Below are 24,458 nucleotides of genomic sequence, written 5' to 3'. Positions count from 1 at the left end.
GACATATAAACATAACAAGCCTACAGTGGTGTCCTCTAATCTTCTATTTGTTACCATATAATCTCCATGAACAGTCCAGCTTGTCAGAGTGATTAAAAACAACTCCGGGACTATACCACAGCTGCTGTTGAAGTAAGCTTCCCTCCCCTCAATCATATAAAAAGGCCCAGCAGAGGATGTACTTCCTACATCAGTTTAGGAAGATTTACCTGCCTCAGGCGCTGCTGACACAATTCTACATCGCAATAATTCAGTCTGTTCCCTGAACACATTACTGTGTGGTTTGGAACCCATCTACCAAGCATCAGTGATATTGGTGAGAAGAGGAGCCTGTGAAATGCTAAAAGGATATTAAAAGACAAAACCCATCCCAGCCACACCCTGTTCACCCTGCTGCCGTCTGGAAAGAGATACCTTCTGTATCTCTTTCAGCTGTCGAACCACCAGACTTCAAAGCAGCTTCTTTCCTCTGTGAGACCCCTTAATTCATTCTCCATCTTTTCATGTGTTTTTGTGTTTTGTTGTGTAGCAATATGGTACTGCAAACTGCATTTCGTTGTACAATCTTGTTGTGCAATGACAATAAGATAACCTTGTAACAACGTCAGACTGCAGAGAAAAGCATTGCTGCCTGCCTGCCCTCCATTCAGGACTTAAACACCTTCAGAGTCAGGAGAGGGGCAGGAAACATCACTGCAGATCCTTCACGGCCTGGACACAAAGTTTTTCAGCTTCTCCCCTCTTGGAGGCGCTATGGAACACTGAACGCAAAGACAATGCAGACACAACAACAGTTTCTTCCCACAGGGTTTGACTCTTATGAACATCTAACATCAGTCATACACTGGCGACAATCCTCCATATTTGTTTTGTTTACACCTTACATAATACTTGACTTCTATATCGACGTTTTGTTGCTTTTTATTATTGATAATTGTTTTATATATATATATATATATATAATTAGGCCTATTTTTCACAACTTTTTTTGCTATTCTTTACCCTTATCTGTCCAGCTTTGTTTTCAATGTCACTAGTATCTATTTCTGTGTAAATAGTTTGAGAGAGTTTGAAAAACGGATACAAATTCATTATACGTGGACGCATACTTGGCCAATAAAGCTGATTCGGATTGTGGTCACATAACCATCTTTAAATTGCATTAATAATAAGCGTAATTAGCAGCAAGATATACGATTTGGTTGCTAGCACAAATAGTCTCTGAGTAACTGAAAGAAATGGAAGAATTATTGCAACTCCAGTCTTCTCTCCATTTGAAATGAGAAATAAGTGGTGCTTCATGCACGAACCCTGGCACCGTGGTCCCGATCAGTCTTCAGTGTGTGCGGCGTTGCCCCTGGTGACGCGTCTCTATCCAGTGTTGTCCCACCCATGCTTCTCATTCTCGGCCTATGATTGGCTGCTAGGACCTACCCTGTGCCGTTGACTGGCTAGGCTAGCTGTCTGCTAGTTAGCTGGATATATTTAGCTGATTGCCTTATCGGATCAGATTTAACCTGCAGTCCAACAATATAGACTAAGTACACATAGTTTATGCTGGTTTCATGCAACCATTACCTGGAAGACTAGTTATTTAACTAGGGAAGCTTACTTCAACAGCAGCTTTGTTATTTCAGCAGATCCTGGATTTTCTGTAAGAACCGAAAACAGACTATTTGAGAAATGTCTTCAGACGAAGACAGGGCCAAGGAAATTTTGAAGGGCTTCAAACTGTATCCTTTTTTGTTGATGTTCTGCGAAGGTTAGACACGTAAGTTAGTACTGTCTGTCCTGTTTGGTACAATATAACGTCATCTAATATAAGCAAGATGCTAGTGACATGTGAGATAGGATTGTGCAGTAAGGTTAGCTGCTGTGGCTAACCTGTCAGTTTCACCTCTCATTGGATAACGTCAGCTAACGTTTCACAGCCGATGTCTGTCTTTATGTGATGTGACAAAATAAAAATGTTCTTATAGTTACGAACCAGCTAGTTCCCATTTGAATGACGGCCTGCTGGCTACATTGAGTGTTTTTGGGCTGTGGCTAATTAGCCGACTAGCTGCTTGGTGTGCAGCTGTACTCTGCTTTAACGTAACGTGCTGTAGCAGCACTGTTTACATTGACGTAGCTGATAGATAGCGACTATCAGCTACGCTATTAGTCGACCAGTCGCTATTAGTAAGTACAAATGTGACAGAGATCTCTGTCACATTTGTACTTACTAATAGTAACTTAAGCTCTTAGCTTACATGTTGCTCGCGTTATAGCTTGTTTGCTGTTTGACAGCAACGTAACTTCATATTTGGGAAGATGTGTGACGTTATGGAAGTGAAGCCAAACTTCAACACAAATCAGTGACTTTCAAAGCGCCACTTCTTACCAATCATACCAGGGAATTGTGTTATCCGATTCTCCGAAGGTCGCGTATACTTATTATTTCTGATAGCGTTTTGAGGTCTGAATGTTTATGGATGTGTCACAGTGAGATTAACGTGTGCTCTTATTTACTGTCACATGTGTGTTATTGCTGCCATTTGAAAATAGTCCTTTGTTTTAAGAGTACTTTTAAAACGAGTGAAATGACTTTGGAAACAAGTGAATTCATGTCAGACCTGAACCAGGTTATATTCTCCAACACACATACAATAGACAATTTTTATTTTCAATTTTAGTAATTTGCCTTGAATAGATAGTATATTAAGGAGCCGCCAACAGAAAACATAGGAAGAGAGAGAGGAGAACGCACATTATGACAAATGTCCTTGGCTGGAATCCGAAAAATGAGGATGTGTTTATATGGTATCAGGAACTTATTTTTTTACTATACTGTTAGTTGGCTGATATTATGATGATTTACTGCTGATTAGTAATGCTTTAGCACCTATTTGACTTGTGATTTTGTTTGAAAATAGCATAATGCATAAATAACTTATGCATTGCGTTATGCATTGTTGAACTTAAGATAAGTCACAAGTTTCTCTGTTTCATTAGATATTAGCTCATTGGGAGATTTATATGTTGAAGTGTGTTAATGGTTAGATAAGATAATATAATAATTCAAAAACACTACTCTTAGTGAAGAGCTTTACACCAGCTGCCAGCTGTAAATCAATTGAATACAACAAAACTAACATTGCAAAACACAACATCAAATTTGAAGGGGAAAAAGTGTGGGCTGAAGCAACTTTTTGGGCACCTTATGACTTACTGAGTTATTACTATATATAGCTTGTAAGAGAGTGACTGGGCCTTGCCTCTTTCTGCAAAATAATACAAAAAGCGTGCGACCCAAAAAATAACCAGCTGAATTCACTGCCAAGCTTTCTAAAATGACATCTGGAACATTAGACCTGTTATTAGTGTTTATTACTGTTAGAGTTTGCAACGGAAACCCTGCCTGTCGGAATGAATGGCTTGGAGATCCCAGGTTCAACACTTTAGACAGCAGTTCAGTTTTGCCTTAAGCACTTAAGCCCAAATGATACTTTCCACTTCTGCCTGACTGCATGGATCCACAAGGCTCTCCATGACATATTGTCTAAGTCAAAACGTATGAACATGCAGACTATTATGTAAACATGAACAGCTAAGGGAGTAGAAACAGAACCGCATCTGTTTTGGACCCAAGTTAAACAGGAAAGCAGCAGGAGTATGACACAGATTGTAAGCTGAGATATTGTTGGTTTTAAACCTCCATCGCACCTGAACATCATTATTTGACATCATTTACATTTTTCAGTAACCTCAGACAGATGGTCACATAAACTAGAACCCTCCTGGAAATATAATCCAAAACCAAAATGTTGTTTTAAGAGATTGAAGTCAGTTCATCAACAGTATTCTTTGAACCTTTTATCTCTGCAAGGAGGATCATGCGATCGGTTGCGTGTGTGGTTTACATGAGTGAGTGAGTAAGTGTGTACCTATGTGTCCATCCAAGGCTAATCTCGCATTCTGCTGCAGTAAACTGCTTAATATTTTGGGTACCCAGTTGTGACTGCATGCTTAAGGATGTCTCGTGGTTGTGGTGACTCACACTTTCTCAAAATACCTTTTATTGCCTCTTTTATCTTTTATCCATTGACTGCTTCTGACTTCTCACTCACTACTCTCCAGTTTAACCGGTTTGGGCCGCTAGTGATGACATTGCTGAGTGCATCTCCAACCCCACCATCTGCTACTCTGTGGCCACAATGAGGAGATAACAGTTTGCAGTCTGTTTGGCTAACAGATCTACCATACACACACTGCTGCCTACCTCTATATAACTTAGCCACCGCTACACGATCAGGCAGCTTGGTGAGATTAATTTAGTCTGAAATGACAACTTTGAGCGATTTCACAGTATGTGTTTCACAGTATGTGCCAAATAACATCCAGCATCACCGACTAATTTGCAATGTTTGCACATTTTCTCTTCCCCACTGCTACACTATATCAAATTTGTTGAATTTGTTTATACAAATGCAAACTGTAGTTTTGTATCTAGGATGGGAGGGTGTGTGTGGGTGGAGCCAACGTGATAAATTGATGCTTTCCATATTACTGGCTGGACTATGTAAAACCGAATTAGTACCAGTAATTCCTTCTAGAATAAGCAGCAGAGCACTGCAGCATGCTACCCTTACTGCAATGGAGACCTAGTGTTCCAGCCAGTGAAACATAATCAAACAACATTAGTTAGTATGCATATTGAAATACCTAAACTATTTGTCCCCCTTATTATATAATACTCTCCCAGTCCATACAAAAGATGAAGGTGTGAGCTTGTGTATGTTTCTTGGTAAGGTCAGGCCTCTTGCTGTAGTGTGGTAATGCCTAAATCCATGATTTAGTGGAACAGGGATTTACTACCTTCTGTCTATACTACCTTAAATCCTTATGAAGAACACGAATAAGAATATAAAACTACCCTTACAGCAAAGATAGCAGACGGTCTAGTTGTGAAACTCTCTCACTTTGTTTGTCAATGTTTCTCAAGAGCAGAACAACTAAGATGCTGACACAAGCAGTAGCTCCTGCCATAGTCAGTTATTTGTAGTCTCACATATTCAAACCCAAAGACTGACTGAATTTATTGTCATCTTGAGATACTGATTGTTACAACAGTGAACAGATTAGTAGTTTTCCCCTGAACTTCTTCAATTACATGCCTTAAGCACAGTTTAACCTTGTGTCCCTCATTAGCATATAGCTTGTTGTATAAGATGATTGTTTGTTGTTATTGTATCTTATTAACAATAATAATGGAGAGAAGGAATTAATTTGCAATAGTTGAGCCATAGGATGCTTATCTGACATTGCTCTTGAGTCACACGTAGTTATTGGTAGCAGATCGTGTGTCCTGAGAAAAGTTACTTAGATAACTCTGCTGTGTAAACCCTGAAACCTCTTCACGAAACATGCCTCTGATCTGGTTCTGAATGGCACTGGGGACATCCTCTGGTTAACAACCAATATTTCATCTATTTTTTATTTTTTTATTTTAGATTACTGCATGTAACCTAATCCATTTTAAAAGAACATGCGTCCATCTTCTAAAGTCTAACTGAGGATATGTTTGGTTGACCTTCTGTTGCGAATACTCTTCTTGAACAAACAAAACTGAGATCATTACATTTGTTAATTGTTCCACTTGGTAGACCAAGAAAAACAAAAAGAACATTATACTAATTGATAATAATATGGCAGGGTTTCCTTCAAACGAATGGATGAATATATCCCACTGTCTCCATGTGTTGTTGAGGTGTGAATTTACTGACGTGAGAACTTGTATCTGTGCAGTAGGAGTGTTATAGAGGTTGGGGTTAGGAAACTGCATATACTTTGAACTACTAAAATATATTCAGACTAAACAGTGATGGCAGCTTTTCACTCGGGGCTCATTAGCTTGTGTGTGTTCTGATGTGTGCAGGGACCCTAGTGATTTACACACACACAACCTGCAGCAGGCCCCGAGGAGGCAATGGTACAACCTCATATGATGTTGTTGGAGCTTCAATCAATTTCTTTAGGTCAGTTTGTTGAGGAAGTGATTTGAGAGAGAATAAATGAAAAGGGCACACATTATCCTATCAGAGATGAACAGTAAAATGTGGATCATGGTTTTTCCTTCCGAAAGCAGAACAAGTTACCCACTTCTTTCATTGCCATCCCTGTTCGACCACTTTCATTATGGACATCCTGCTAAAATGATGCACGGGTTCTCTTTTGATTACAGTGAAACATTTAGAAATGAGACGTGCCACCTGGTGAAAGAGTGAGAAAGACATTGCAGTGTGGCCTGGATTACTCTGGAAGGTGTGGAGGATGATGAGTTTGATGTAGGAGATTGGATTTAGTTGGATTTAGAGGATTAGAGAAACCATTCAACTCAGCACACTTTACTAGAAAGCCTGAAGGAGAGGTGGGGGATGGTGGAAGTGGTACAGCACTGATAGACAAGGATTAAACGTGTGTGTGTGTGTGTGTGTGTGTGTGTGTGTGTGTGTGTGTGTGTGTGTGTGTGTGTATTTATACATACATTAGGGGTCCTATTAAGGAGCCTGATTTGACTGCTAATCTCACAGTGAAATTTTCCCAGCGCCTGGAAAATATGGTAATGAAATAAAGGATCATTCATCATTAATTAATAACACAATGTAGCACCATCAGAGCTACATATATTGTAAAGGAGGTGCGTAGCAGGAAAAGCAAGCAGGATAAGAAACCGTGTCTAGATCTTGCATCCATAACCAAGATAAGAAAAAGAACATGATTTGACGATCAGTCAACTAATAGCCACAACTCGACCAAATCGCATTTGACTATGTCGATTTTTAGTCGTGGACACCCCAAATAGATAAATACATATTACAAAAAGCCCTTAAATATAGTCTGTATATATATATAGTATAGTCACTAATCAAGCATTTCAGGGGTTTCATGAATCTCTGCTATTAGTAGAATTTGGTATTAACTGACATAAATGTGAAGATATTTGAGATGTGATTTGAAATTGTAATAACATCAATTTAATACATTTAAGTGGAATTGAGTGTTTTGTTGATTGAGATTAAAAGTTAGGTGTAAATATTATATAAAAAACAAATGATATTAAATCTTTTTTTTATGTTTTTTCTTTAGTCCATATATGATCAGTCCACCCTGGCTGTTTCAGATTACTTTTATACCTGTCCCACTCTGAGGGCTTTGTTATTAATTAGAGACATAAAACAATTAAATGTCTTCATTGTTGGAAATAAAAATGAACCCTAACACACATGTATCTCTTGCAGAAAGAAAGGGTTAATAAATCCAAATTAAATAATCAAATCTATAGCCTAACTAATGAAATATATGACGCACTGGTGAAAATGATGGTCATTACTACAGTGGAACAAACCCTTCTTAAACATATGTGTGTTCTACTGAATGTTTTTTAAATGTCTGGATTTATGACTATCAAAATCTTCTTATGAGATTAGGGTGAATCTCTGAATGCTACAGAGAAATCGTGCCCTTTCAGATTGCTGTGTGCATTTGTAATGCAACTCTGTTCTCATCACTCATGGAACGATATGCTAACATGGCAGGCCCCGGAGGTTCAGAAGCTGTGTGTTTTGAGGCAGTTAGGATGGGAAGTTTCACAGATGGCGTGGAGTCAAGTGTGTGTGACACTAAGTAGTTTCTGAGTGTAACAGGATGCTGAGTGGAGAATCTTCTCGAACAGAAGGCTGTGGGATGATACTTCTTTACTGCCGTCTGTCAGTCTGATATCCAAAGATAAAATGAGGTGGCATCAGTGTCTGCCAGTTCCTTCTGATTTAACCGAAATAAACGAGCAACACACTGATCAATTTAGAATCCCAGCCAGAACACGGCTCGATCTTTAGAACAGTGCTGCACAGGACTATCTCGAATACCAAGCCAGGCTCAAAGCCAATGTTTGAATTTCAAAATGCGTAGCATATTAGTGAGGATAAACCAGGACAACCATTTTAAGATTTCCCGCTCCTGCAGCAGCATCTCTGCTTGGTGTAAAGTACATTCCACACCTGAAGGGAAATCACTTAAAGCTAGGGTTGGTAATCTTCTTCAAAAACATTCCTGTTATATTGGTTGAATGTCTCATTACTTCTTGACAGCAATCAATGAATCAAAAGAAAAAAAATCTGGTATCTGTGGCTGTCGCAGGACTGTAATAAGCTACCCAAATAGTTAATTCAGCCCCAATATAATGATCGGACAGGCTACCTACCTGTCTACCTACATGTGTACCTACCTGCCTGCATGTGGCGACTGTGGCTAAGTGGTGTTGTCCTTCAATCAGAGAATCGGCGGTTCGATCCTCGGCTCCACTAGTATCATATATTAGGCAAGACACTTAACCCTGATGGGCAGGTGGCACCTTGCATGGTGGCCCCTGCCATCAGTGTATGAATGGGTGTGAATGATGACATGTTGTGTTAAAGAGCTTTGAGTGGTTGGAAAGACTAGAAAGGCACTATACAAGTACAGTCCACTTACCTACCTGTTTACGTACCAATTGACTTTGCTCTAAAAGCTCTGTATGTTTCACAGTTAAAATGGTACATTGATAGGTAGGTAAGTAGATGGATAAATTTAAAGTGTGATGATTCATTGGGGCGCCCATAGACTATTGTTGAAATGATTGTGAAGACGCAACGCAGCATGAGAAGCTGTAAAGTACAGTGCAGTCACATACTGGGTCCTTCCAGGCTCTTCGATTGACGGCTGTATTGTGTTTATAGTGAATGTGGAGGTCAGGAACAGCTGACCAACTGACAGACTGATGGGACAGCTAGAGCCGGCATCATCCAGACAAAGACTTCTTCAGCTTCCTCTCACTCCCCTCCACACAGCTTCTTTTCATGCTTCCTCAGATGAATTTAGACCAACATGATGAAAGCCTGATATTATATATGTATATATGCTGGTGATAAATCTACAGTGTTTTCCTATTTTTTACTGGGATACAGGCTATATGTAGTACACCAGTTTTATCCAGTCAACTGTACATAAGTACATAAGGTAACTTCTACAATACACAGAAATACATCAACAAATGCACATAGAGCAGAATTAGCCACACTGATAGTTAAAATTCAAAAGAGAGCACTCATACGTTTAAACCACCTTAAATCCCTGAGACACCCACACTCCAAAGCCCTCCAAGCCCAACAGCTGAGCCCAGAAAAGAGTCCCCTATGTCAGTTGCTAACTGCCCCCTTTCAGACAAAACTGGGACCAGTCTCACAACAACTCTGCTCTCCAAACACCAATCAGAGAAAACCAAAAGTAAAGAAACCTGTTTGATAATATTCTAAACTACTTTGGCTTTTAGTTTATTTTATCCAATGTTCCAGACACATCATTTACTTTGAGAAGTTCAACTGTAATTTCAGATTTCAAATAGCCTAATGACCTCTCTACATAAAAAAATTACTCCAAGGAAAATGAGACAAGGCATATCTTCCTACCCAGCATTTCAATCAGGAGAGACAAGTCAGAGACAGAAAAGACAAGTTTATTATTAACAGATGATATGTGATGATAAAGTCTTGACAGTCTTTGGTGCTTGGACTCTACAGGGAGATTTGTAATGGAAGGGCGTCTGCCCTGAGCAGCAGAAGATAAATCCCCCCCGTGGAGTCCAGACACTGGTGGTGGTGGCTGATGAGGCTGATAGAATGATGAGTTGATGAAACTGTGAAGATTGGGTGGAGATATGGAGGTAACAGCAGCATGAACGTACTGAAGGTAGAGAGACAGTCATATTTAAAAAGAGACAGCAGCAGGATAACTGTGCTATTGGATAGAGGAGACCAGCTGATCAGAACAGCCGATATCATGACTGACAGCCCCGAACAATAACAATAACATAATGAGTGAGCATGAGTGAAAAGAGTGAATGGCAGATGTATGAGAAATAAACTACAGGCATGCAAAGTATAGTCTTCCTTACTGAACTTATGCTAGAGGTTCATATGTTAACATGCCACAAACTGAGGGACAGTGAATGACCTAAAGACATGCGTGTGCATGTCTTTAGGTCATTCACTGTCACACAGTGTGATGTGATCTGTTGAAGTGTAATTGGACGGATGGTTACTGAGTGGATTATTTGGTTCCTACATACGACACAGAGCTTCACAGAGCTACATGGCATGCAGCACTTAGCTGCACAATATGGGACTGCATGCCAATAAAGGCATTGAATTGAAAAACTTGAAGAGAGAGAGACATGATACAAAAATGTTCTACAATTCTCTGGTTTATCAGTGAAGTTTATGAGCTGCACTGCAGACTGAAGTCATTACTAACAGAGACAAACTTAGGGACAGCTGTCTCATAGGAACGGGTTCAACACGGGTTGAATGCTCATCTGCAGGTCCACGTTATATACATCAATGTATATGAAGTGTCTGTTTTCTCACTGCGCTGCCTTTTTATAACCCAGATGATAATCTGGTCATGGGTCACATCACTTGCCCGCATCCAGGCACCGTCTCACTCCTTCTGGCTCTCTTTGCTGTTGTCATTTATTTGATGTAAACTCTACTAACTTAAAATGTCAAATGATGGATGTCTGAAGGTTGATAACATAAGTGCTAGTAAATGTTCAAAGACTGTTCAGTTCAGTTTATTTAGTCTAGTCTTTAGTTTGGTTGTTGCCACTTAAACATTTCCTGACAGAAACTGGATGAACCTTCGAGATGCAGAGACGGGCAAAGTGCTGTGGCAGGGAACTGAGGACCTCTCTGTTCCAGGAGTAGAACATGAAGGTACATTAGACACACATACAGTATATGTATCGTAGCACAGCGTGGTTTTTTTGGGCTATTTGTTGTTGGCCAGTTGTCTTGGTCGGTATGGTTTTCCTGGCCCCCACCCTTTTTTCTTTTTTGTTAATCATTGCTCATCAACTACATAAGATCTGTGGATGTGGAGACACGGGGGTCAACAAGCCATCGGACAGGTAGATGAGACAGTTACCCTAATGTCAATGAACAGATTCTGCATTCATATGCATGGATCTGTAGGCAATCAAACAATATTATGGCATCAGCAGCATTCTTGTTTCCGTTTGTAGTCCGAGTAGTATTGCCCAATCACGTTAGAGGCAGGCTTTGGTTAAATACAGGTAAACCATCTGTGTGGAGAGCAAAAGAGACGGAAAGCATTGACCAAAATGCAATCTGGGAACCCACCGGCTATGGTCTGACCATGATTTAGCTTTTCATTGGTTTAAAATGAGCTTGTAAACTGCCGACTTATGAAACAACCTTGGCCGTACATGTCTTCTCTCAATTCTAACTCCAGTCTCAATATTTGACTTACAAAACAATTTTGTATGCACTAGAGTGCAAATATTCAGAAAGGCAAAAAGGATTCACGGAGGACACTATGCCACATAATATACTGAGGTCATGCACACAGTTTTACAATGCAATTCACTATTTAGTGCATGCAGATGTTTTTGGTTGACTGAACTACGTACACTGCCTGTTGTATTTAAGTTGTTGTTCTTTCCTTCAATTATGACTAAATGACGACACAAAAAAAGTTACAACAAATGTATTATTTACACTTTTTAAAATAGTTTTATGCCCCAAAAGAAGAAGAATGAAATGATTAAAACTGGGGGAAAAAAAGTCAAAACAGTTTTAATGTTGGGCCCTCTGCAGTCTACTCAGTGGTTATATCAAAGAGGTCTAAACTCTGATTTGTCAATCCATAGTATGTTCATCTGACATTCTGACAGTGCCAACCCTAGACTAACTTCTATTTCTATTGTGAAGTTTGAAGGAGAGCTTTACTAAAGCAACACGTTGCCTGTTTATTGCAGCTTGTTAATAAACAAGATGCCTGAAGAAATGCACCAAGAGGAGGAGGCTGAGACCTTTGCCTTCCAGGCAGAGATCGCTCAGCTGATGTCCCTAATCATCAACACCTTCTACTCCAACAAAGAGATCTTCCTTAGGGAGTTGATCTCCAATGCCTCTGATGCTTTGGATAAAATCCGCTATGAAAGACCAACCCTAGACTAACTTCTATTTCTATTGTGAAGTTTGAAGGAGAGCTTTACTAAATCAACACGTTGCCTGTTTATTTTGAGAAACTTGATATCCAAATCCTTTTAGGTCAAGTGTTGGTCACATCTTTAAAAACCCTTAAAAATCCATCATAAACTGTCAAGTCAAAGCAAATCTGTTAAGATCCAAATTCAGCTGAAGCAGGATCTGTCATGTGACCTCAGGCCTCCTGTGAAACACTTGACACTAAAACAGGAAGCTGGTCCTGTTTAAATCTGCACACATTTTGATGACTTGGGATTTCTTCTACTCTTATTGAACTTTTGATCAGAGGGATCTTTGTCTCTTTCTGCCCTTAGAATTCCGTCTGGTTGAGCCATTGTAAAGTATTTTGTTCTCCATGTAAAAGAAATGATTTTTTTGCAAACCTTTCATACAAGGGCTAGTATTGATACTATACAGACACAGGCCTCTTTCAGCTGATAGCCGATAATGGAAGCCTACAAAAGGTCACCTACAAAGGAAGTGTTTGCTTTGTTTTTAAACATCTGGTTGCTGTGGGTCACATTTATTAAATCAACAAGTTTCAGGTCTTGAATCTATAGCTCTCAGTTAATCACAATCAGCTTTATTTGGCCAAGAATGCTTTCACATACAAGGAATTTGACTCAGGTTGTTTTTTATTATTCTGATTAATTCTAGTTTCATTGTCTCTGCAGCTCGTGTCCCGAAGAAGATCCTGAAGTGTAAAGCAGTGTCCAGAGAATTAAACTTTTCCTCCTCAGAGAAACTGGAAAAGTTCAGACTGGAACAGAAAGTTTTCTTCAAAGGACAGTGTCTAGAAGGTAATCTGAACTTTTTAAAGGTACAGAACCTGAAGGTCAGTCAGTAAAAGGTACCTTCGGGTATTTTGACCACTAATGGCACTATGAATCCCAATGGTTTTACACTATTCCACTGATCTTGTTCGTCTCTATGTGCAAAACCTGTGATTGACTGACGACCTGTCAAGGGTGTACCCTACTACTCTCCCCCCGCAACCCTCTAAAGGATGATCGGTTATAGCTGATGGATGGAAATGCATTCTGTCTCAAAGTATTCTAAAGTGCTGTAGTATCTGATGACTGCTAAAGCTGGACTTCCTGGATTGTATTTCAACTTCTCACCAGTACCTGAAGCAACACAATGCAGAGCCTTACATTTGGGTCCACTTCCTGCCATAGCCAAATGATCTGCAGTACACTGTGAAAGAACTGCAAGGATGGTAAAAGTCCTCACTCAGTACTGGAACACACGGATTCACCTGTCTTGCATTGTTATTTAGCAAGACAGACAGTTATTGAAAATAATAATTTAATGCAGACATGTGGTTTAACAACAGCTCCAATTAGTATATCCGGATTGAAAATATTCTAATATAAGTAGTAAAAGATATGAAAAAGAATCAAAACCAATCAAAGCAAAGAATTAGAACATTGACTACATTCTAGACAATTATTAGTGCTGAAACAGTCGATGAATCAGTCAGCCGAAAATAAATAAGATGGCGACACTAACTGACGGAAAAGCTAATAAGTCTCTTCTCTCTCTTTTTTCCTCTCTGTTTTCTTTGTAAAATTGAACAGACTTTTCCAAGCAACACAAATTATAATTAGTGGACAGGGAAGTAGAAAGATTCCAAGGATGTTGAATAATGTCATATTTGTCATATTATCAATATATACAAGTATTCTTAAGCTAGTTTTGTCGTCTCCTTCCTGCCTCCTTCCACCACTCTGATAAGTGTGTGTCTGTGTGTGTGAGTGAGCATTTAGCTTGGATCCTGATGGGCATGTTGGCACCTTGCATGGTGTATGTGAATGGGTGAATGTTGACATGTAGTGTAAAGCGCTTCAAGTTGTTGGAATACCAGAAAGACGCTTTATAAATGCAAGTCCATTTCTTCACATCTTTCCTTGACCTCATGATGTTTTCCATCAAGGAAAATATATAGGACATCATTTTTTTGACTATTCACCTGCAGCTCAGGATCGCATCTAGTGGAAGGTTGGAGGACCGCAGGTCCCGGCAGTGAGAGGCCACTACTTAGCCTGAGAGAAGTGAGCAGTGCCAGGCCAGGCAAAACAACCGATCCACAATTCCTCATGACACACACACTCACAAAACAGATCTTTTTCACAGCCACCCACAATCAGCAGTAGCTGCCCTGAAGTGGGGCAATAAAGATTGATTGAAAAGAAACAAAGAAGCAATCACCATAGTCAGGGGTATCCAACACCCGTCAGCTCAGGAAAAATTAACAATGACACAATTTGAAAGATTTCCTGAAATCAACAATCATGTGTAGTGATGTTAAATATTAACCGTTTAACTGGTGACCAACAATAAGAGTTTGACCCTTTATAATATCAGTTAGAAGAAATATTAAAAATAAAAAGAGTTTAAAAAAGCTGAAAGAGGAATTACGTCCACCTTAAAGGTCAGCCCACCTAAAATGTGCCTGAACCCGACTTGTTTCTAGCTAAGGGGGCTAACCCCCTTCACTTTAAACAGCAGGTGGCAACACGACTCAGAAACTTAACTTGGGTCTCCTTACGGGCCTTGAGGAGTTGTAGCATTTATTCACGTCAAACTGTACACACAGTGCACTGCTACGTTCACAGCTATAACGTTAGTGCTGATTTCACACTCATCACACACACTCACTCACTCTCTCGCTCTCTCGACTGGACACTCGCTAAAATCCAGCAAGCGTGCAATACACTGGGCAGAGTATGCAGGCAGACACACAGCTGACAACTCTCCAAGAAGGTTAGAGTTCCCAGACAGGGGAACCGGAGGTTCAGTTACCTGTTTTGCACATTCGCTGCAGCTGGTGAATGCAGTTGATAAATGATGGATTTAATCCATAAATGGTAAATGGACTGTACTATAGCACCTTTTTAGTCTTTCCAACCACTCTTTCACCATTCACACACTGAGTGTCTTGCACATCGACATGCACGACCCTGCTCTCCACTTAGCCACAGTCGCCCTGCTGTTTGTGTTATCGTTACAGCTGGGCGGCTTGATAGGCACTTGAAACACAGCACCCTGCATGCAAGGCATACATCTTGTTGGTTAACAGTTAATGATTGCTTAATGAGGGTCAGCTATTCTTCAGAAAATAAATTAACGACCCTAATCATATCCTTTTGTCTTGTTAACATCAAAATGAAGAAATGACTGTTGGCAACACGATATAAAGTCTTTAACTCCAGCACCATGACCCTGTTCCTGCAAAAAACTCGTAATCTCTGTAAGAAAATCGTTTTTACAAAATTGATGATGATACAGACTGTGACAGCCATTAGTATACAACATTTAAAGAAGAGGGGACAAATGGCAACCCTCTGACAGAATAAATACCATTTATTTTTCACCTATTGTTAGGTTAATAGTTTAATAGCATACAATGTAACTGATGAGAGATCGATTAATAAGTCATAATGGCCAGAATGATTAATTTCATTATAAATATCATTTATATTTATTATACTTTAAGCTTGAGTGAAGATACTGTTATCATATGAAACTCCAACCTGATGAATCTAGTGGTACCATGGCACGCTAGCTTGTCAGGAAAAAGGCTGAATAGCGCTCCAAACGTAGGCTGAATTGACCTCTCACCTCAAGATTTGTGAATGAAAATGTTTTCTATGTGTACGAGTCTCCCCCACCAGACATGTTTTATGATCATCTCATTTTTGCATACTGGGGTCCCTAAACAGTCTTGAATTGAATTAAATTGGGTATTACTGGAAAGCTGAGACTCTTTCTGATCCAATGAGCCAAATTATATGTATCTGTGATGATAGTGGCCATTTCACATAATGAGACCATTTAAAAAAAAGTTGATGTCACTGTATAAAATGAGCCGTTGTGACCTCTAGGATAATCACAGCCTTGTGAACAGCCACAAACTACAGACCTATGGCATTCAGAGGATGTAGGGCTTTCCTCGGGACATTGACAATTAGGGGATTTCTGAGCAGTTTCCAGAACAGAAACACTCGTCATCCAATCACCGAAAAATGCAATTCTTACAGAAATCTCCAAATGCCAAAAGTTCATGACTTTTATATGATGGTCCTTCATGTGGTATTTTGGAGGCATTTCTGATCATTTTTATCAATTCTCGAGTGGTAACAAATTGTTTAATTGAGCACCAAATCTATGTAACAAATGGAATCAACCCAAACAATTGCTGTAACAACTGATAAGACATAATAAAGCATGGGAATGACCATCATATACTTCCATCATAGTGTTTTAAGTTATTTTCATTCATTCATTTTTGACACACACTGCTGAGCTGCAGAAAGAAATTAATCATCTGGTTCCCAGCTTTCAGGTTATGTACAACACTTATATGTGGCACTTACTGTTGACCTGCTACCTCCTCTAAAGATCCCCTGTCCCCCCTAAAAAAAGTTAAAAACAGGTCCACAGGGGTCTCTTCCAGACAGACAGAAAAAGGTTTATAAGTGTATGCTGATTTGTATATAATAACAATCCACAATTAAAAAATGCTACTCTATTAATGCATGGAGCCGTGCAACTTGTTGTACACGTGCAACAGTGTTGTATGCATTTCATACAACACTGCCTGCAAATATTGTTTTAACAACTGATGGTACTCTGTCCACAGAAAAGGTGTGGGGGCTATTATTTACAGGATGTGTTAAATTAAACTTTTTTCATGTCAATGACAAATTGTACAGATATAGACATCAAAATTGTAGTATTATTGCTGGTATGATGTCAATAAACTTACAAAAGATCCTTTTCACTGTCTTTTTTTGCTGTGAACCCCGAGGCACAGCGAAAAAATAGGCGAAACCTCGAATCTCTCAAAGATCCACACAGCCGAGCCACACCTGAGCCGCATTTCTCAGAGTGGCTGCTCTAACCTGTTAACATGGGGGCCGAAATAAAAAGCAAGAGTATACTACCCACCCCTAGACTAAGCGGGGAGTTTCTACCAAATGTTGTCTGGTGAGAAATGGCTTGTTGTGTTTTTTAAATTCCAGTCCAAAGTGTGAAAACTCAAATATTTGGACACAGGCAGTCAAAAATACTTTGTTCCCTAAAATGTGTCATAAGATACAGTAGTTGCTTTATACCTCAGGTCCTCAACAGACAGCTGTGGGGGGGCCTACTGGTTAAGAGGTTAAGAGTCTTTCCCGCTGCAGCCTGGGTTTGATCCGGCCCAGCATGTCATCCCCTCCCTCTGCCCTGCCTCTCCTGTTTGTCTCTATCAAATAAAGCCGAAATGGCAAAATATATCTTAAAAAACAGAGAACTGTTAGCTGTTGTCATTTCCTTATTACTGCGTGTTTGCAGTGCTCTCCCTGTGGCCCTGCTGTACATAGGTGAGGTTACAGGAAGCCCCAGGAGACAACACACAATACACACCGGCATAACATGTTTATGTTGCTAGTTTCTAAGTCTTGACAACTGACTAACTACTTTATAATCAGGATTTTTAGTAATGATATTGTATGTTGTGAGGGCAACACTGAACTCTTTGTCTTTCTGTGTCTCTGTCCAGAATGGTTCTTTGAGTTTGGTTTTGTTATCCCCAACTCCACCAACACATGGCAGTCTCTGATAGAAGCAGCTCCAGAGTCCCAGATGATGCCAGCCAATGTTTTAACGTGAGTCTCCAATCAGCTCATTTCTCTATTTGAGGTTCCCGTACTGCTGACACATGTAGTAGATCTTATTTTCTCATCTCTTCTATTTAACTTTGTACAGCTATCTAACCAACACGAAAGGAAACAAAACAGTGTACATGTGACTTACAGGTTATTTTTAAAATGTGTGCACGTTAGAAACAACCTGTGTGATGTAAACCTTCTGCACCATTCTCTGGCAATGTACTCAGATTTCTAATGACCTGAAGATTGGGCATATTTGTACAATCTTACAAATGAACAGGGAATGTTAAAAGGAAACCTTTCACAGTGTGTGTTTTATTTTCATAGTTTTGTCCATCATTTTTATCGGTTCTGATAACATTGTATACACAAAGTTAATAGTTCAGATCTGGGAACACCATAATATCACCACAGTAAAGTCTGATGGGTTAGAAATACAAACCACTGGTTAGAAAAGAGAAAACAAAGGTTAACAGTGTACTGACCCACTTCCTGCTTCAACTTTTACCATCTGTTCTTGCTGTAGTGTTCCTGTGCTATGTTCACACTACGAGCTTTTACGGGCAGATTTAATTAATTATACATTTTTCTTTTTCTTTATAATTGTAACAGGTTATTGTTACCGCCGTGGATCCTGTCAGCACAAAGACGTCAGCACACACTCAAATTGCGTTTTCGTAATGTTCTTTATTTACTCATGCAGTTCAGGATGCTCTCCGTGCGCCCGAGCGCACCGCCGTACATGCGTCCGTCAGGATCGTCTCTCGTCCTGCCCGTCGCCCTGTCAGCTCCTGTCTCCTGCTTACTCCTCTCTCGCGCCTCCGTCCCTACTACTGCTTATATAGGGAGAGAGACAATCAAGGACCAGTTTCAGCTGCGGCTAATCAAACCTCTTCACAGCACCGTTCACCGTTCCCACAGCACCGTTCCCCCCCCCCCACTCTGTCCCCTCTGCAGCTGTGCCCAACCACCACAATAATCTTATTACTTTACATTTTGGCAATATTGTCCTTGTTACATTCATGCCAATAAGCATGTTGTATTTAAATGAAGACACTTAAAGTGGTTTAGATCAGTTATTCCCAAAGACTGGGTCCTGACCAAACAAGTGGGTCGCAGGCAGTGGCAGGCCATGCATTTTATACCTGGGCCTTCACTGCTGTCCTGCAGCTGAAATACCACCTTATGACCACATTTTGGCACCACAGCTATTATTCATTTTTAAGACTGTAACTATGTACGTCTTCGTATTAAACCACTCGCGAGTCGTTCGAATAATGCTAGAGCATTTAGAAAATGCAAAAGCCTAAATTCAGGAAAATATAGTGTTCTCAGCTGGTCTGGCTGTGGGATCCGCTATCATTTCTTAATGACAAGCCACGACCCAAAGAGATTATCATAGAATTTTATTTTCACAACTGTAACGTTGAACGTACTGCTCTGCAATGTCTTTCCTCGTCTCAGTCTCCTGTGTCATGGTGTGTGGTACATCCCACTAGTCAGAATGCCCATATTTGATTGGCTGAGCTGCATCACGTGATGTGATTCACTACCCAACAGCCTCTGCTGTTAAGTATCAGAGCTGCATGGACACTGAGCGGCATGTAATGCTGACGTCATTATAGGCCGGCTCGCAGGCTCTGATACGTCAAAGAATACGCCCAACATGTCAAACTAAAGATCTGAACACTATGACAATCAACAATATCGTCCCCGTTTACTTTAATCTGCACTGGCTGCAGAGGCCTCTGCCTCTGTTCTTACCTAGAGACACAGAGGAGAAATCTGATTGGATAAAAGCTCTACTTAAAACAAGCTGCACTGGAAGCAGAGCAACTGAGGAAGACAGTAGCTGTGCATTGAGAAAATAAGATAATGGGGAAAATATTTTTATAAATTATAATACATGTAGTCTATTTAAGAAAAATTATTAAATTATAAAATTGATATAGCTTTGTGATTCTGTTTAGGCCAGCACTGACGGCCCACCACTGGTCGCAGGAGATTTTATTATGGTCACCAAATAAATTTGCAGAAATTCTTCCAGTCTTTTCTTTAACATTTATGTGTGCAGTACACCTTTGAGCCACATGAGGGAGCCTGAATGTTCGCTTTTTTCTGATAATTGTAGTCTACTTATAACATTGAATCTAATAAGAAAAGTTAGCTTACATTCTGTTTGTGTTGCTGATGAGGGAAAAAAACAAGAGCATATTGATTCCCCCTTAATGTATATTGTTAAACTGGTAAAAGGAAATTAATAGAATGAGATAACCTGTTAACTCTGACGAAATGCATTTATTTGGTCTCAGGAAGCCTTATTTACGCACTAATTCACTCTACTCATTTATAGATTTATAGATAAGGCCTTTTGTACATTTAATTACGATGGTCATTTTTAAATAGAAACAATCAACCTGTCCCCGCGAGTTTCTTCTGTCAGACTTTATTTATCACCAGACCTCTTTATTGACTTGATAAGTGTAGTGTTTGTAACGGACAGGAATGAAAACTACAGTTTTACGACCCACGTTGTAATCAGTTGAAATGTTCCTGAAAACCTTTTGTTGATTCTTGCAGTCACATTCATGAATTTATAATGTTATAAAGTGTACATGACACAGTAGTGGACTTCAATGCCTCAGACTGTGTCTTTGTTTTCCAGTGGTAATGTGATCATTGAGACCAAGTTCTACGATGACGACCTCCATGTCAGCACCTCCAGGGTACGACTTTTCTACGTCTGACCTCTGACCCCCTGACTCTACCCTCCAAAATGCTGATGTCCTGCCAAGGTCTATAAATTACCAATGTTAGCTACGATTTGCAGCAGTAAACGGCTCTTTGCTGACTTGGGATCAGCACATTTGGATGAAACCCAGCTGTGGTCCCACAAGTCAGTGAAGTGAGCTTTTTGTTTGGTTGTTCTCTTGTTTTGTGTTGACCTGAAAACTTCCTCTAGACCTTGGGAGAAGAGGTGAGAAGAGGAGAGAGCACTCTGCTGTGTCCTCTGTTCCAACATCATCTCTCTCTGCTTATCCCCCTCCAGACTTTTCCACTGTAAACACATTATCACTGATCACCAGTCAGCCAGGGAGCCACTCTCTGGTTTGGGCTTTTTTAGAATTCTGCTCTCTCTCACTCCAAGGTTGCATTTACTCAGGAACAGAATATCAGACGCATAACCTGCCTGATGTGATCTTCTTTCTGTTTGGAAACACTGCTCTCCATGTGTTGTCAGTGTTGAGGGAGGAAGTTTAGTGCCTCTCCTGAGATACGTTCAAGAGTTTCTCATCATAAAACACAGGTCAACATTTCCTCTAGCTGTGTCCCACTCCAGAGGCTAGTGAAGTCCAGAGGCCTGTGAAGTCCACACTTCATGATAAGGTATATTGACTGTCCTGTTCCAAAGTCCCATTGGGATGCAGCCTCTTTTTGTATACATTTGAAGAACACAAAAGGTACATTGTTTGTAGTCTTCAATATCCCCAAATCTGTTGCACTGGTTACGTTTTGTGTACTTGTCAAGTTGGAATATTGTTGTGTGTATATTAGTGAAATGGACATCTTACGGATATGACAAATCAACTCTGACATGTCCACTTTTACGAGCTGACAAGGACTGCCTGAATGCATCGTTAATGGTGGTCTCTGTGAGGTCAAGTATTGTAACTTGTGATTTAGCTTTAGTCCTCCGAAGGACACACCTCTGCAGGCAGCCTCTGAAGTGGGACACAGCTTCTACCAACCAAACCTTTCCTGTTTCCTGACCAAATTACCTAGTGTAGAACAGAGATTTTCAGTGTGGTGTGATGGAGGACCAAGCACCTGCTTTTATTCCAGTAAACAACGAGAGATGCTGGTTTATCTCGATTGCTTCTTGCCTGTATTGTTTTGAATGAAAAGCTGCACACTTTTGTCATGACACATGGTTGAAAAGCACTGTGTTTGGGGGACATTCATCAGCAGACAGGGGGGGTTAAATACATCCACTTGTACTTAAAATGCTCAACTTTCACTAAATCATCATCAGGTGTAAACGGAGTCCTGCATCATTTATTCTCAGTAGTTGAAGATGTTACCAGCGGCTAAACTCAGTTCTTCCCTGCACATTCTGGCTTCCCATCCAATTCACTGTTTGTTTTTTTCTTAGCTGCTAACTGAGCAGTGTAAAATAGACTTGTGTTATAATATGACTGGAGTTGTGGATTAAAGTCATCCGATGTTGTAATAACATGGTGTTTATGGTCTTCATTGCTTTTCAGATAAGGTTCCCTCCCCCGTTGTGAGTTAATCATGTTTAAACCAAATATTCCGAACATTTGGGGGTTGTTGCTGTGTCACATAATATTTGGTTTGCATAGCAGCAGTATGAAATAAGGAACTTTCATACTGTAATTGCACTGTGTAGGTTGTTTAAGTTTAGCTGAATGTTGAAGGCTCATTTTGTACTGAAGATTTTAACTGATACAAGTAAGTAAGCACTTCTCAGGTTTATTTTACGCTGATAGTGTCTATTTAAAGAGGGATGGATATGTGTGTAGCTGTTAGCATGTGATGTTGACTTCTGAGTCTCTCAGTTCAGCCAAGTTAACTGTTGAGTTCCACATGCATCATGGTCGCATGGTGTAAATAAATCACCTTTCTTTGGTCTCTGACAACGACAACGTCTCTGAGTCATCTTCCTTGTCACTTTGGTCAGGCTTCCCCACATATTATTTTATCATTTATAGGCTAGTTGTACTAATGAAATATCTATACTTTTGATCAGTGATGTAAAGTACAATTTTGATGTACATGTGGATTGAGTTCTTCCATTTTCCGACACTTTATATTTCTACTCTACATTTCAGAGGGATTTAAGGTGCAACTTCACATACTTACAAGGTGCAATAACCTTTTTATTGTTCGTGCAATTATTTTTCCTCCGACCTCCTGTCGCTGGGTTCGCCTGAAGTCTTATTTCATCCATCTTATTTTCCTGCGACCGGACATCAGACAGCCAGAGTAGGAGTAGCCTTAGGTCCTAGTTGGGTTAAGTCGGCTTGTGCGTGAAAAAGACAGTTCTGGTTTTGAGAAGAGCTGATTGAGGCAGGACAATAGTGTGTTATTGTAAAGGTTGACAAAGTCTGTGGTGGAGGGGGTGAGGGTGGACAGTGATGAGGGACAGATGGACTTGATATTACAGAGAGTGATGGTGCGTGTGTGTTTGGGTTCTGCGATGTCGATCTCCATGATGATGGCTGAGTGGTCGCAGATGGTGAGGTCAGAGCCAGATAGGTGGTGGATGGTGATTCCAGTGGAACAGACTAGGTAAAATATGTGATCTTGGTGGAGAAGTTGATGTGTTGAGTGAAATTGAGACTTCCAGGCATGTCCTTAAATTCTGTGGCTATTTTACAGTTGGTAGAGTGGATGTGGATGTTGAAATCGCCCAGCAGCAGGATGGAAGGTGAAATGGAGCAGAGCTGGGTAAGGAATTCAGATAGGTCGGGGGGAAGGCAGATAATTGAAATGACCTGGGGTTTGGGACCACAGAGTTTGAATATCAGCTCTTCAAATGAGGGTGGACTTTGGATGTTAGTCAGACTGGTTTTTATGTGTTGGCGGTAAAGAGCGTCAATTCCTCCACCGCGGCCATCAGGGCGTGGTTTGTCCAGGTAATGATACCCAGTAGGGGTGGTTTGGTTGAGTGCGTAGTAGTCCAGGTGTTTTTGCCAAGTTTTAGTTAGACAGAGGATATAGTTAATGTCGGCAATTAATTCATTGATGATTAGACTTTAATTGTTGTTTAGTCACCCGGTGTTGAACATACAATGTTTTGTGATTGGTTGTGAGGATTTGGGGTGGGTTCTGAGGTTGGCTGGATTCACGTGCCGTTTGTTATGACGACGCAATGAGGGAGTGGTTGTACGCCGGTGCTGAGTCCACAGAGATGGGATTGAGTTGACAGAAGGGGAGTTGTAAACGATAAACTGGCGCTGGGAGCTTATGTGAACATCACTGGGATGAATGTAAGAGAGCTTGTTGTTGTACGTATATGGCTTTGAGAGTGCGGTGTGAATGGGGCAGCCTGTCTGTCACGATAGTCGGAATGGGGAGAACTACAGCTGAGGGGGTTAATGACAGGCTGGGCTAGTAGGAGGAGCAGTCATGGGAAACTCTGCTCTGAGGTGGCAGCTTATAGGAGAGGAAAAGGAAGGGGTGAGTGAGTGGAGTGTAACTAGTCAGGTGGGCAGGATCCAACAGCGTGCTGCACATTAGCTGCAAGCATGTGGGTACCCAGGTGTTAGGACGGATACCATCTGTCTTAAAAAGGAAGAGCGGTCTTTAAACAAAATCAAATTGTCAATGAAGCCCACGCTGTGGGCCCTGCGAACGGACTCAGCCAAGTGTGGAGGCTGAGGATTCTGCTGAACTGTTGCAGTCTACGGCCGAGTGTGGAAGTTGAACTATAATTCTCCAAATAGAGGTCGAGTGCGCATGCAACAGGCATGGCAGTTTTAACCGGATGTCAGAGGCCGTGGCTCCGGGGAAACAGTGTGTGGCTGCGTTGAAGAAATGGATGTTTCTGATTATGGAAACCCCAACTATCAGTTTAGTCAAGGAGAAGAGGGGACGATGCGATGTTGAGTGTGGGCGAGAAGATATCACTGTGCACGTAATGAGCCTGGACGGAGGTGGTGGAGACTTAAGCATTAGTGATGGGGAAGGG

General features: G+C 40.6%; 1 protein-coding gene across 2 annotated transcripts; it reads left to right on the top strand.

Annotated features, from left to right (window-relative positions):
* Positions 1-1,461: 1,461 nt before the first annotated feature.
* pde6d (phosphodiesterase 6D, cGMP-specific, rod, delta) lies at positions 1,462-24,416 on the top strand. 2 transcript variants are annotated; one of them, XR_004213938.1, is made up of 6 exons: positions 1,462-1,733; positions 10,702-10,790; positions 12,761-12,886; positions 17,635-17,740; positions 20,409-21,050; positions 21,482-24,416. XR_004213938.1 is itself a non-coding variant. In XM_031878682.1 (5 exons), the coding sequence occupies exons 1-5, from the start codon at positions 1,684-1,686 to the stop codon at positions 20,488-20,490; spliced, it is 453 nt and encodes a 150-aa protein (XP_031734542.1). In that variant the 5' UTR covers positions 1,462-1,683; the 3' UTR covers positions 20,491-24,416. The 2 variants fall into 2 exon arrangements, 1 of the variants encoding a protein (XP_031734542.1); XM_031878682.1 differs by having other exon boundaries at positions 20,409-24,416.
* The last annotated feature ends 42 nt before the right edge of the window (positions 24,417-24,458 follow it).

The sequence above is a fragment of the Anarrhichthys ocellatus genome, unplaced genomic scaffold (genome assembly GCF_004355925.1).
Source record: "Anarrhichthys ocellatus isolate YVR2014 unplaced genomic scaffold, GSC_Weel_1.0 scaffold193, whole genome shotgun sequence".
NCBI lineage: Eukaryota > Metazoa > Chordata > Actinopteri > Perciformes > Anarhichadidae > Anarrhichthys > Anarrhichthys ocellatus.
Note: the sequence above shows the minus strand (reverse complement) of the source record. Positions and strands in the feature narration are given on the sequence as shown.